This window comes from Macrotis lagotis, chromosome 1 (assembly GCF_037893015.1).
Source record: "Macrotis lagotis isolate mMagLag1 chromosome 1, bilby.v1.9.chrom.fasta, whole genome shotgun sequence".
Classification (NCBI taxonomy): Eukaryota; Metazoa; Chordata; class Mammalia; order Peramelemorphia; family Peramelidae; genus Macrotis; species Macrotis lagotis.
This window is the reverse complement of record NC_133658.1, coordinates 59,626,298-59,638,524: the sequence shown is the minus strand read 5'-3', so window position 1 is coordinate 59,638,524 and position 12,227 is coordinate 59,626,298. Positions and strand designations below refer to the sequence as shown.

The 12,227-nt window shown below is 34.4% G+C and overlaps 1 protein-coding gene across 4 annotated transcripts in view; it reads left to right on the top strand.

Moving 5' to 3' along the window:
- The window catches only part of USP10 (ubiquitin specific peptidase 10), an 85,632-nt gene extending 74,610 nt beyond the window's left edge, over positions 1 to 11,022 (top strand). For all 4 annotated transcript variants that reach the window (XM_074201913.1, XM_074201909.1, XM_074201922.1 and 1 more), the window contains 3 exons: positions 187 to 331; positions 2,960 to 3,025; positions 4,561 to 11,022. In XM_074201913.1, coding sequence (XP_074058014.1) covers positions 187 to 331; positions 2,960 to 3,025; positions 4,561 to 4,748 — 399 coding nt within the window. In that variant the 3' untranslated portion in view covers positions 4,749 to 11,022. The remainder of the gene's footprint in view (positions 1 to 186; positions 332 to 2,959; positions 3,026 to 4,560) is intronic.
- The last annotated feature ends 1,205 nt before the right edge of the window (positions 11,023 to 12,227 follow it).

The window sequence follows — 12,227 nt, the reverse complement described above, 5'->3', positions numbered from 1 at the left end:
GGAAACCCCCCTTGCAGTTGTCTGGATCGACACTGTTCCTTATTGCCCCAGGCTACTCTCCTGGAGAACTTGTTTCCCACCTCATTTATAACGGAGCAGTTTTAGGAGTTGAAGGATCTGTTGGTAACCAGGTTGACTTTTACTTTCAGACTGGCATGATGAATTCATTTACTCTCTGTGTCTTAGGTTGAGATTAGTCGGAGAGTGACCCTGGAAAAGCTCCCCCCTGTTCTTGTTCTGCACCTCAAACGGTTTGTGTATGAAAAGACTGGTGGATGTCAAAAGCTTATTAAGAATATTGAGTATCCTGTGGACTTGGAAATTAGCAGAGGTAATATTCATTATTGGGAAACATGTTTTGTTAAAGTTTTTAAAGATTTTTTTTAAGATTTTAAAGATATGCTGATTTAATACCTTGTGTTTGATACTTTCATTTAACATTGAAAAAAAGTTGTATTTTTTTAAAAATTCTGTCAGTTCTTATATGAACATTCTAATTAAATATTGACTATTTTTGAATACTGAATATTATTGTCTAGAGAAAAATTGATGTGTCTTACTTAGGTTTTATCACAGAAGATTTTTTTTATGTTAGTGAACCACAGTCTGCATTTTTGGCTTTGTCAAAGTGCAAATTAGGGATGTCTAGTTATTGCTAATATTCATTTTTATGATAATCCTGTATTTTCTCAGTTAAAAAACTTAAAACTGAGAAGAGCTTGTTCTTATTTTCCTGATTTTATTCTAGTTGCAGATAAGAGGATATTTGAAAAGTTGTAAATGTCCTTTAATTTTATGTATTATCATTTGCTGTTTAGGTTTTATTTTTATTTTATATGGCCATTAGACAATAGAATTTAGTAATTTTTAACTTTAGGATAGCTTTTGATAGTACTTTCTATTTGATTATTCTACACCTAAGCCCCCCCCCCGCCCCCCCCCCCAAATTGATGTTTTCCTCTCATGCCTTATGATTAAGTAACCTTGGGTTTTTGAAAACTGTGCCAGTGGTTGAAGCTTTACTTGCCCCTACCAAGCTGGAAAAGCTTCCAGTTTGGGTGTGCCATATGAGAGAACCAGACTGTCCAAGTTAAGTATCTCATCACTGAAGAGTTAGTCATACTTGTTCACAAAGCCAGCCTGTTAAGGTGTTGAGGGGTTTCAGTCTGTGTCAGTAAAGGGAAAAGTATCCACCCCAGTAAAGGGACATGTGGTTTGAAATACACTAAATCCAGTTTGAAGTAAAACAGATTTTCAGAGAAATGGGGTGTTCTGGCAAAAATGACTACAAGCCCATCACTAAGTGCCATTGTTCTTCACCTTCCTTCATAGAAGACAAATAGAGACAAATCTAGACATTTTAATTCTTTAGTCAAAATATAATCAGTTTCCATGTGTTTTTAAAAGACAGCTTAAGTTACAGCGTTGTTCTGATGACTTAATTAACTAATAAATAGATATGTAGAAAGAAAAAGATTTCTGCTGATTCCTCATGTTATTGAAAGAAAGCTTGAGGAATCAGCAGAGTCTGCAGTATTTATATTTCCAGAAGAGAAATTGGTGTAGGGTTATTCAAGTGTAAAGGTGATTCTGCTAACATGTTGGGCAGTTGAAAAAGCTTACAAATATAAATCTGAAGCTGCTTTTTCTGCTTTGGAGACATTTAACTTGCAGACAAACTTAGACATGATCTAAACTGATAGTATCACCCCAGAACACAGTTGCAAAATTAAGTAGCATTAAGTCTCAATATATTTTATGTGGGTGTGTATACACACAGGCACATGCGCATATACATATATATGTATTTTTTTTTAGTTTTTGCAAGGCAATGGGGTTAAGGCCACACAGTGTCTGAACCTAGATTTGAACTCAGGTACTCCTGACTCCAGGGCCGGTGCTCTATCCACTGCGCCACCTAGCTGCCCCTATATATTCCTTAATAGTATTTTTCAATTATATGTAAAGATTAGGTATAAATGTAATATAAGCAAATCATATATAAAGGTAGTTTTCAACTTCATTTTTGTAAGATTTTGAGTTCTGAATTTTTCTTCCTTCTCTCTCCTTTCTCTTCCCTTTCCCTAAAGCAACAAATAATCTGATATAGATTCACTTTTTTTAAAAAATTATTTACTTTTGAATTTTACAATTTTCCCCCAATCTCTCTTCTCTTCCCCCCTACCCCACAAAGAAGGCAGTCTGATAGTCTTTACATTGTTTTCTATGAATGTGTTGAGAGAGAAATCATATCCTTAAGAAAAAAAATCAAAATATTTGGGACAGCAAAATTACATAATAAGATAACTTTTTAAAAAATTAAATGTAATAGTCTTTGGTCTTCATTTAAACTCCACAATTCTTTCTTTGGATACAGATAGTATTCTCTATCACAGACACCCTAAAATTGTCCCTGATTGAAATGAGCAAGTCCATTAAGATTGCTCATCACCCCCATGTTGCTGTTATGGTGTGCAGTGTTCTGGTTCCATGCAGTATTTCTCACATGATATCAGACAAATAGGTTAGCTTTGATTCTCAATAAACTATGTCAGTACCATAGATTGCTTTTACTGAGTGGCCTGAGTGGATTCAGTTAATAGATTTGTGAATGACTTCTGATTTAAAGTACATAAGGACAGTTTCTGGATTTACTTTTCCCTTGTTTGATAGTCTGAACAGCTATTCCTCAGGAGGAAGATCTATAGGTGTCTTTTCCTAGCATGAACTTCTTATTCTTAGTTCATTCTGGCTATCTGTTTTCTTGATGGTATAGTTAACTGATAAATGTTTTAAACAGTTTTAAAAATTATAATATTACCATATTGATAAGCAGGGGTACTAATTGAAATATTTTATAGTTTTTTTGTATTGTTGAAATCTGAATGATTTTCTGTTACTGTGTTTGCTATTTAGAAATCTTGCAATGCCTTTGAACTATTGCCATTTTGTTTTTCAGAGCTGCTTTCTCCAGGTGTAAAAAACAAAAATTTTAAAGGTCACAGGAACTATCGACTTTTTGCAGGTATGTAAGTTTGTGTAATGTCTTCAACAATGTAGATTGTATAATTATTTTGTTATGGAATCATTAAATCACACGGAAACCTTGGTTTCTATAATTTGCAGTTCTGGTTTTTTATGGGGTGATGGATATCTGTAGAGAGGACATTGCAAGAGAGAAATGTTTAACTGGAAAATGGATGAATTGATATGAAATGATAGGATAGGATGTTCTGGCTGGCTGTCAAACAACAGGGAACACAGATGGCAGCAAGGACAATAGTCCTCTGCTCAAAGGAACTTTCATCCTAGTGATGGAAGATGAGACAGAGGAGAGCTGGTAGAAAGCAAGACACACACACAGTATTGGGAAGGCCTGGACTGAGGGCCCTGGAATGCAACCCAAGGTTCCAGCAGAACAGCGGGGGGGGGGGGAGCAAAGCTCATCCCATCCTGGCCATGAGCTGGAGCTGGAGATCTTATTGCCTTTTCTGAGAGCAGGATAGACAAAAACACCCAAGTTCCCAAACTGAACTTTTTGTATTTTTAAAGAGATACAGATGATGGATTGAATGAGACTCGCTACTTTGTAGGCCAACTTGACTTGAAACAGCCCTGTGTGTGTCTTTGTGTCTGTGTGTGCCCTTCAGGATTGTTTTCTCTGATGTTATGCTGAATTTTACTGTATCATCCATTGTTCTGTGTAGTCCTATTTCTGACCAATTTTTATTTGGGGGATCTGACCACTCTTCATGTCTGTAGCCTAATCTGATGCTAAAGGGGAAAAATGGGTGAAAGTAGTTTGTACCATGAACAAATCCATGACCAAAACCATATGAACACTGTGTTTTCTAGTGGTTCTTTGAGCTTACTATTCTAGCCATATTTAGCAGCAGTTTTAGGTTTTAGCTGAAATCTGATTCAGGTGAAAATTTGTCTTACTAAAAATAACTTTATCACCTAAGTAGTGATGGATTAAGCTAGTTATGGGTTTCCTTTTCTCAGCCTCAATTGTGTCACAGCCTAATATTTTGTGCCACTTTTCCCCTGAGGTTTCATGTTTGAGGATAAAAATATCTACTTAATTAAATATTATGGGTAAGAAAGACTCATAGACTTAAAAGTTTAGAGCTAGAAGAGTTGTTAGAAGTCATGTAGGTCAATCTCCTCATCCAAGTGAGCAAACATCTCAAGAAGTTCATGACCACATCACAAGAGCTGGGATTTGATCCTCGTTCTTCAAAACTTTAAGTTCAACTTTCTTTCTATTCAGCATTAGGAAGAGCATATCTGTGTCTCTGTGTTTGTGTGTATTTTAGGAAGGGGGAAGAGAATTTCCTCTTGTACGATATAATGAAGCATTAAAAAGAATTGTGGACATCTTAGTTCATTAATTAAGGTTTCTTAGAAAATTCTAGGGCAGAAATGTTTATTATTTGTCTACTCTTGCATACTATAAAGGGTTTATAAATTGAGAAATACTTCTCACACTTTTATTGTCTTTAATATGTTTGATTGAAATAAAAAATGTTTTAGCTTATCAGTCTCTCTTTTTTACAGTGGTCTATCATCATGGAAACAGTGCAACTGGTGGTCATTATACTACAGATGTCTTCCAAATTGGTCTGAATGGCTGGTTACGTATTGATGACCAGGCAGTCAAAGTGATAAATCAGTACCAGGTGGTGAAGCCTTCTGCTGAACGCACAGCCTACCTCCTGTACTATCGCCGAGTTGACCTGCTCTAAAACTTCTTTCTCTGTGCTGTGTGTGCAAGATACCTGCTTTCTAGAATACCAACTCTTACTAACTTTTTTTCCTCTCTCTAATGGCTCGAGTGAAACTTTATTTCTCCTTTGCAACTATGGGATAGAATGGAAAAGAAATGAACTCCCTTGGAGTTTATGCACAGCATTCTTTATGTTGATTTTTAACTTCCAAATCAAAATCATTTGGTTGAAAGACTATTGCTTGATTTAGAAAATACAAAAACCCCTTTATTTCTGAATAATGCTGATTCCTGTGATGATAAAGGGGAATTTGCATCTGATTCCCAATTTAATTGCCTAGTAGAAGAAATCCTGCACCAGCAACACAACTTGTGAATTTCTGTGAGAATGAATTTTATCTTTCCTTATAAAAGTGAAAAACTTTTTAAAATGCAACACCTTCTCCTCCCTTACCCCCCTTTAGTTTTTGATAAAGGATAAAAATATGAGCCAGTTCTTAGAGGAGAAAGAGTTCTTAGTTTAAAAGAAAATGTACAGAAAGAACAAAATATAAGTTGCTGGTTCTAAATAGGAATTTTTTTTTTTTAATAATTATGCGATGGGAAACTGCTGAAGTATACATTGCAGATCAAATATTTGGAGTTAAGATGTTAGGCTTAAATAGATGGGTGATTGTAACTTTATTGCTATTGAAGATTTTGAATTGCATTTTTGCTTCTGTGTACACAAGATTTTAAAATGGGCAAAATAATGAAGGTTGATATTTCTTTGTCTGCTTTGTTTAATTTTGCTGTCTGCTCTTCTTTAATGTTGAGTTTCTAATTGTACACAGTTTAGTGATATCTAGGAATATATAAAGTTGTCGCCCATCAATAAAAATCACAAAGTTGGTTTAAAAAGGTTCGTGTTTCTTTGAATATTAGCGCCTTATCTCAGTTTTAGGGGAATCATTTTGAGAATTGTGTATCTTGGTGTTTAACTGAATATTGATTTAGTCTAATGGTTTATGAGATTCTTTCCCCATATCTTTCCCTTATCATATAAGATAAGCAGGGCAACTATTTCCATTTTATAGATGGAAAAACTAAGTCACACATTTATTAAATGTTAAAGCCGATTTCTTGCTGTTTTTGAAAGCCTGATTGGAACTCGAGCAGTACTTTTTACTACAGTTTTAGTGATTTGGATAAATGAAGACCCAAGAGAGTGTTCATAAAATAATTATAAAACCTACATTACTTTTTTTTACCTGACAGTGTTATTTAAAATAAATCTTATAGAGGTTAGGAATTGCTTTACCCTGGAATGCCATATGTGGGATTAAATCCTGAGTTTTTACCATCAAGCAGTAATTAGGGAATAAGAGAATCAAAGAAATAAAGAGAAAGATGAACATAATAATGACTGAACACCCTGCCCCTGTTAACCACCAGTGTCTTGGACTCCCCATACCAATGTAGATTTTGGTAATGTGTTGGACCATAGTCCTGAAAATTTTTTTAAGGCCCTATAAAAATGTTTCTTGTGGTTTCTGATTGTGATACAGTGACAGCTTAGAGCAAGGGTTATCAAAATGTGACCTGCAGTCATTCCTGAGTATGACCAGAATCATATTAAAATGTAATTGGGAAGTATTTAGCAAAGCAAAAATATAACAAATGCTGATGACATTACATTTTAAAACCAAGTCAGTATGTGGTCCATAGGCATCCTCATATATAAATTGTAGCCTCCACTTCTTGAGTTTGATGCCGCTGACTTAGAGATCCTGTTTTCCACATTGAAAAAAAATATGTGGGCAACTACAATTCAAATTCAACACCTCTAGTTTTCAACTGGTAGCCAATTATATATTATGCCACATTTATTTCCTTAAAACTTGAGAATTATATGATGCTTAGAAGTCAAATTAGTTTTAAAGAAAGCCACACCAGCAATAGCTCCACCAAAGATTATGTAAAATCCAATTTTGAAGCCTCTCAAACCACAAATTTAGTTTGTTTCTCATGGTGGAATAGAGTATATTTCATACTGTGTAATCCGAGGGTGGTTCTTGTCCTCAGCATTGTAACTATTTCTTTGGTTTTCTTTATCTTTGTCCCTTCTGAGTTTCCACTCTTGCCCACTAACTTCCCACAATCCTAAACTTGAGTAATTGTTAGTGAATCATATCAACCATTCTTTAGGCACTCTGTGTGTATGTACACATATGTGGGTACATAATCTGTGGGAAACATTCAGAATGAGGCCATATCAGTTATATTTAAATGCAAAAATTATTAGCTAAGGTATTGCCCTTGAGTATCACTTTCTGTGGGGAAAAAAAAGAATGGGAAAATGTCAGCAGTTTGAGAGTAGTAGACATAAAAAAATTCAAGTGTTCTGACCAAATTTTGCTTAATGCATTTAGAATTATTGCCATCACTGGATTCATCTGGGCATTAGGTAAACAATTAGAAAACAGTTATAACTTTTCTCTCCTAGTTTCCTGCATAGGAGGGATTGTCCTCTAAGTGAATTACGGCTAGTGCTAATAGGAGTTTTGAAATTAATTATTTCCTTCCTGCAAGAGATCTGGATTGTATTAATATCTCCTTTGGTTACCTATTTTTTGGTTTGAAATGCTCATTCAAAATTTTTTTTAAAACCAGTCCTTGGTGCTTCAGATAACAGAGTCAGCCGAATGGTTGATTATCTCAATTTTACTTAATTTTGGAACATATTATATATTAAATTTGGATATGCTATCATCCTTTTAATTGAAATAAATTTTTATTTTCCTATGCAAACACCAATTGCTAACAAGTCAACAGAGCTTAGAAATATTTTGAATGAGTAGGTTGGAATTAAGAATTAGCCATAGATGATTGCCAAAGTGGGAAGTTGGTTTACATGATTGAGAACTGATTGCTCAATGGACTGTTAAAGTTTATGCTAGAGTGTGATCTGAGGGAACCTGGAGTCCATGAGACCCTTCCAGGGAAATCTTTAAAACTTAAACCTATTCTTTTTAACTATTCTTACTAATACTAAGGTATTTTCATTTACAGTATGATAAATATTGATAGACCTCACGGAAGAACTCAGTTTTTAAATAGGAAAAGAGTTCCTGGCTCCAAAAAGTTTGAGAACCACTGGTTTATGCATTCCAATACTTGACAGCATTTCAGCCTTGTGGCTAGCAGATCTGTACAGAATACTTCCAGAATCTCAGAAGTGAATTTTAACCTGATATAGATCTCTTAATATTGGTTATTTCCTTGTTTTACAGTCAGAACATGAGGTTGCATTTCCCACATTAGTAAATTATGCTCTAATCTTGTCATGACTCCCAGTCATGTAAGGGGATCTTAAAATATATGTGACAGGATGGTTTTTCTTATTATTTGAGCTCCTCCTGAAAAAGACAGTTTAGTGCATTTTGCACATTTTGCAATATAGTTCTGTAGAGAAAGACTGTGATGAAGTAATTATGTTGAAATGATTATCAGCTCACAGAGCAGACAAGAATACATCTTATTGTCAGGAAAAAAGCTGGGCTTAATTTTATTTTTAAAAAGTAATCTCCACACTTGTGCATGGGAGGGGGGCTCATTTCTCCCTCTCTGTCCTAAAATGAAATCAAGTGTTTTGTTGTTGTTTCCACAGAGGCAGGGATACTGTCTTTTTTGTTCTGTATCAGTTGCTGATAATATTATGACAATACATGAGTACTGGTGAATATGAATGACAGATTTGTATTTTCATTGATTTAAGAAAAAACTTGTGTACCTAGTAAGGTAGACTGTTCAGTTGTAAAATATTTTATAGTTAGTTTAGATTGTTTCAAATCAAGTCTAGTTACTCATTGTTGTAATAGCTGAAGGAAACTATATTATTAAAACTGCAATGAAACTGAAAAATCCTATAGGCTCTCTCCACCTAGGCCAGCCTCAACCAGTTGAAAAGAAAAAAATTCAGTTAACTGGTGGTTTGATTTGGTTTGGTGTGACTTAGCTGTTGATGGCTGCAAATGAGTTTGCCCAGTTGGATTTTTCTCTATTGAATTGACTGATTTATAGAATGTTTTTTGGAGAATATGTAGTTTACTTTCATCCCTATCAGTAAATTAGAAAATTGTACCTGTTTTGGCATCTTTGTTATCAAGTAGATGATTATTTAACATTTCCTTGGGGGGGGGTTAGTATATAATTGTCAGTCAATAACGTCAGAAGTGGAGTGAAAAATGCAGCAATTGATATTTAAAGACAAGGGGGAAAATAGATAATTTGCCACAACCAAAAGTATTTAGAAATTATCTAGCACAAATGTCTCATTTTACTAATGAAATTGAGACCCAGAGATGAAAAATAGCGATTACTCATATTTAGAACTACTTCTCACACAACACTGGAAGGTAGTAATACAATCTTTACCCCCATCTGCAGATGAAAAAATGGAGGTTCAAAGGTAAAAGCCCCAAAGCTACATGCTTACAATAGATTATCTAGGTTTATTGATTTACAGTCCTGTGCTCTTTATAGTATTCATTACCTGGAGTAGGGTAACACTAGAAAGGCCATCAGATAGAGTCCATAGACCCAAGTTCAAATCCCAACTTCATTATTAATTCTGTTACCTTAGGCAAGTCACTTCTATTGTCCCCATTTTTCTCCTTTGTACAGTGGATGACTTCACCCCTTTCTCTAATGAATTCTCAAGTGCTGTGTTCCTCCATGAAGATAGAATCTCAGCTAAATTCATTATGTGGAAAACCCAGGTGATATTTTAACATTATTTCCTTCCTCGTCATTGAAAAGCAATGATAAGATAATGGATGGGAATGATAGTGACCATTGCTTTAGTATTTTCATTTTTAACAACTCATTCTTAGCAAGATAGCAGATTTAATAATCAACTATCTTGTAATTTATTTTGTGACATTCAAAACATTAATTTGATTTAAAATAATCACAGAAAATAAACATACAACGTATATTACTTTAGCATAGTGCACTATAAGAATTTTGTTTCCAGAGATTTCAAAATATAAACAAGGCTGTCTTTTGGGCTGATCATTTATAAAGAAATATATTGTTTTGTAGAAAAAAATTTGTCACCCTTTCTGCAGTGTTTTTCTTTTAATGAATATCCTGTAAAACATTAATGAATCCTTTACCTACCCTTCTCTCTGAACTGCGTGTCTATAAGTCTAATAAAATGAATTTATTTAAAACAGTGGTAAGTACTTAATTTTCTGTGGAATATGAATTTGGGATTTGCATTTTGGTTTGCATTTGAGGTCCAAGATTGTTTTATTACTGTTTTAATCAGTTTCTCCTTTCGTATACTATGATCATAGTTCAGGATAACTTAGCCTAGTGCTTATTTGCTAAAATATTTTGTCAGAATGGTCTTTTACAGCTCAAAACGCCCATACAATCAACTCCCAAATTATATTTTAAGTCATTGTATTTACATTAAAGGTAATTTAAACTATTTTGCCTGCTGGGATGTTTAATTTATGAGGTGGTACTTATATTCCTATGCCCTTTTATAAAGTACTTTCCTCACACTGACAAGTAAAGTAAATAGTTCTCATGATATTATTTCCAGGTTACAAATGAGCAAAATAAAGGTTACAAAGATGAAGTGATGAGGCAGCATAGAATTCTGGATTTCGTGTTAGACAATCTGAATCTGCCACTTAGTATTGTGTCTTGGACAAATCATTTACTTCATTTACTTCCCTGGGCTTCAGTTTCATCCAGTGTAAAGTGAGGTTGTTTCACACAACCTCTGAGGCTCTTTCCAGCTTCATGACCCTGATCCTGTAAAGTTCCTAAGCCATCTCCAGACCTTAAAAGTTCCCATCTGTAAAATGGTAGTGAGGAAGTGATGCTGAATTAGATAACTTCAGTTCTAAATCTGTGATATGGCTTACCCAACTAGTAAATATCAGACTTGGGATTTAATTTAATTCGGGGGAGGACAGACTAAAAGAGTGAGGTCAAACTCAAAAAGAAAGGCCATCCCTGCAACAGCATATTGACTTGAAAACCACAAAGAAATATTCTGCTGTATTAAATTTTATTTGTTTTGTTAAGCATTCCCCAATTTCAAGCCAGAATGGGAGCTTTTGGGGGTTACTTACTGCCTGAGTTTGATGCCAGTGGATTAGAATTAGTCTCTCGGGTTCCTTCCACAATTTCTGAGAATTGATTCTATTTCTAAAGTCTTGCCATCAAAATTTTCTTGGCTTATTTTTAAATCAGAATTAAGAACAAGGAAAATTTAAAGATATTAGCAAAAAATTGGGGTTTTTATGTTTAATGCTAGCTTTTAGATAGTTCTTACTTTTTTCTAATATCCTTAGGAACTACTTATTACTTCAGTTGACATGGATGTAAATTAAATATTAATTGTTCTTACATATTTGTGTAATTTATAAGCAATTGAATTTGGAAGTCATACCTATGTCCCTCCATATGGGTTTTTTGGAGAATACTGTTAAAACTTTCAAAGAATTTATGAGTATACTACATAAATTATTCTTAAAAAATTTTGTTACTATTAATAACCTTTAATGAGACAAATGCTGACTTAATATCTAAACCAAAGGATAAAAGAAAACTAGATCAATATCATTGCTGAATATTTAAATATATTAAATGAAAGCTTGGCAAAAAAGACATCAGTTTGTCAAAAATCTTTATAATCAAGTTAGGTTCTACAAGAGATATAGCATGAATGGTTGTATTAGTTTGACTTTTCTGTAATGATAAGTGTAAGAAGAGGTGTCTGTTCTTGTCATTCTGTATTCAGAATTCAACTCATATTTATAGATGGGAGTCCAGGAATATATTAAAGAAACGGGGATAGTAGAAGCAGTAAGACAATAGTTAGATCAGAAATTGTGAATTCTCTTCAGAAACTGTGGAATTGGATCATTTATTGTTTTAGTCTATGGTATTAGTTTAAATTTAGGGCCTTTCAGGTTTCAACTGGAGAAAGGATATCCTCAATGAATAAATAAATGAATAAAATAATAAGTGCTTACTCTGTGAACAACACTGTTAAAAAGCCGAGACAGTCCTTGTTCTTAAGGAGCTCACCTTTCTAATAGGAAGAGGCAATACCTAGAGGGATTTTAGTTCAATATTTAGTTCAACCACTTGATAATAACTTGGGTATCAGGAACTTTCTTTTCAGTGTCTTTTAGTAGTTGTGCTTGCATAACTTGCAGAGAAAACCTCCAGATCTACTCTCCATCAGGGTTGTTTCGCTAGACAATGACTATTGGAGGAAGGCTGGAAGCAGAGCCAATGGAGTTCTAGGCTGTTTGGGTTTACCTGCCTCTCGTTGGTAGTCAGTTGTTCAGCAGTTGGGGGTGGTGGTGAAGTGGTGATTTTCCCCAGAAGGGTTGTTCACCTCAATCATGGCTATGGCCAGCTGGATTGGGGAAAAGAACCTGTATTCTAGTAAAATTGACTGTCTCTAGGGGGGTTGGGTTTTTCT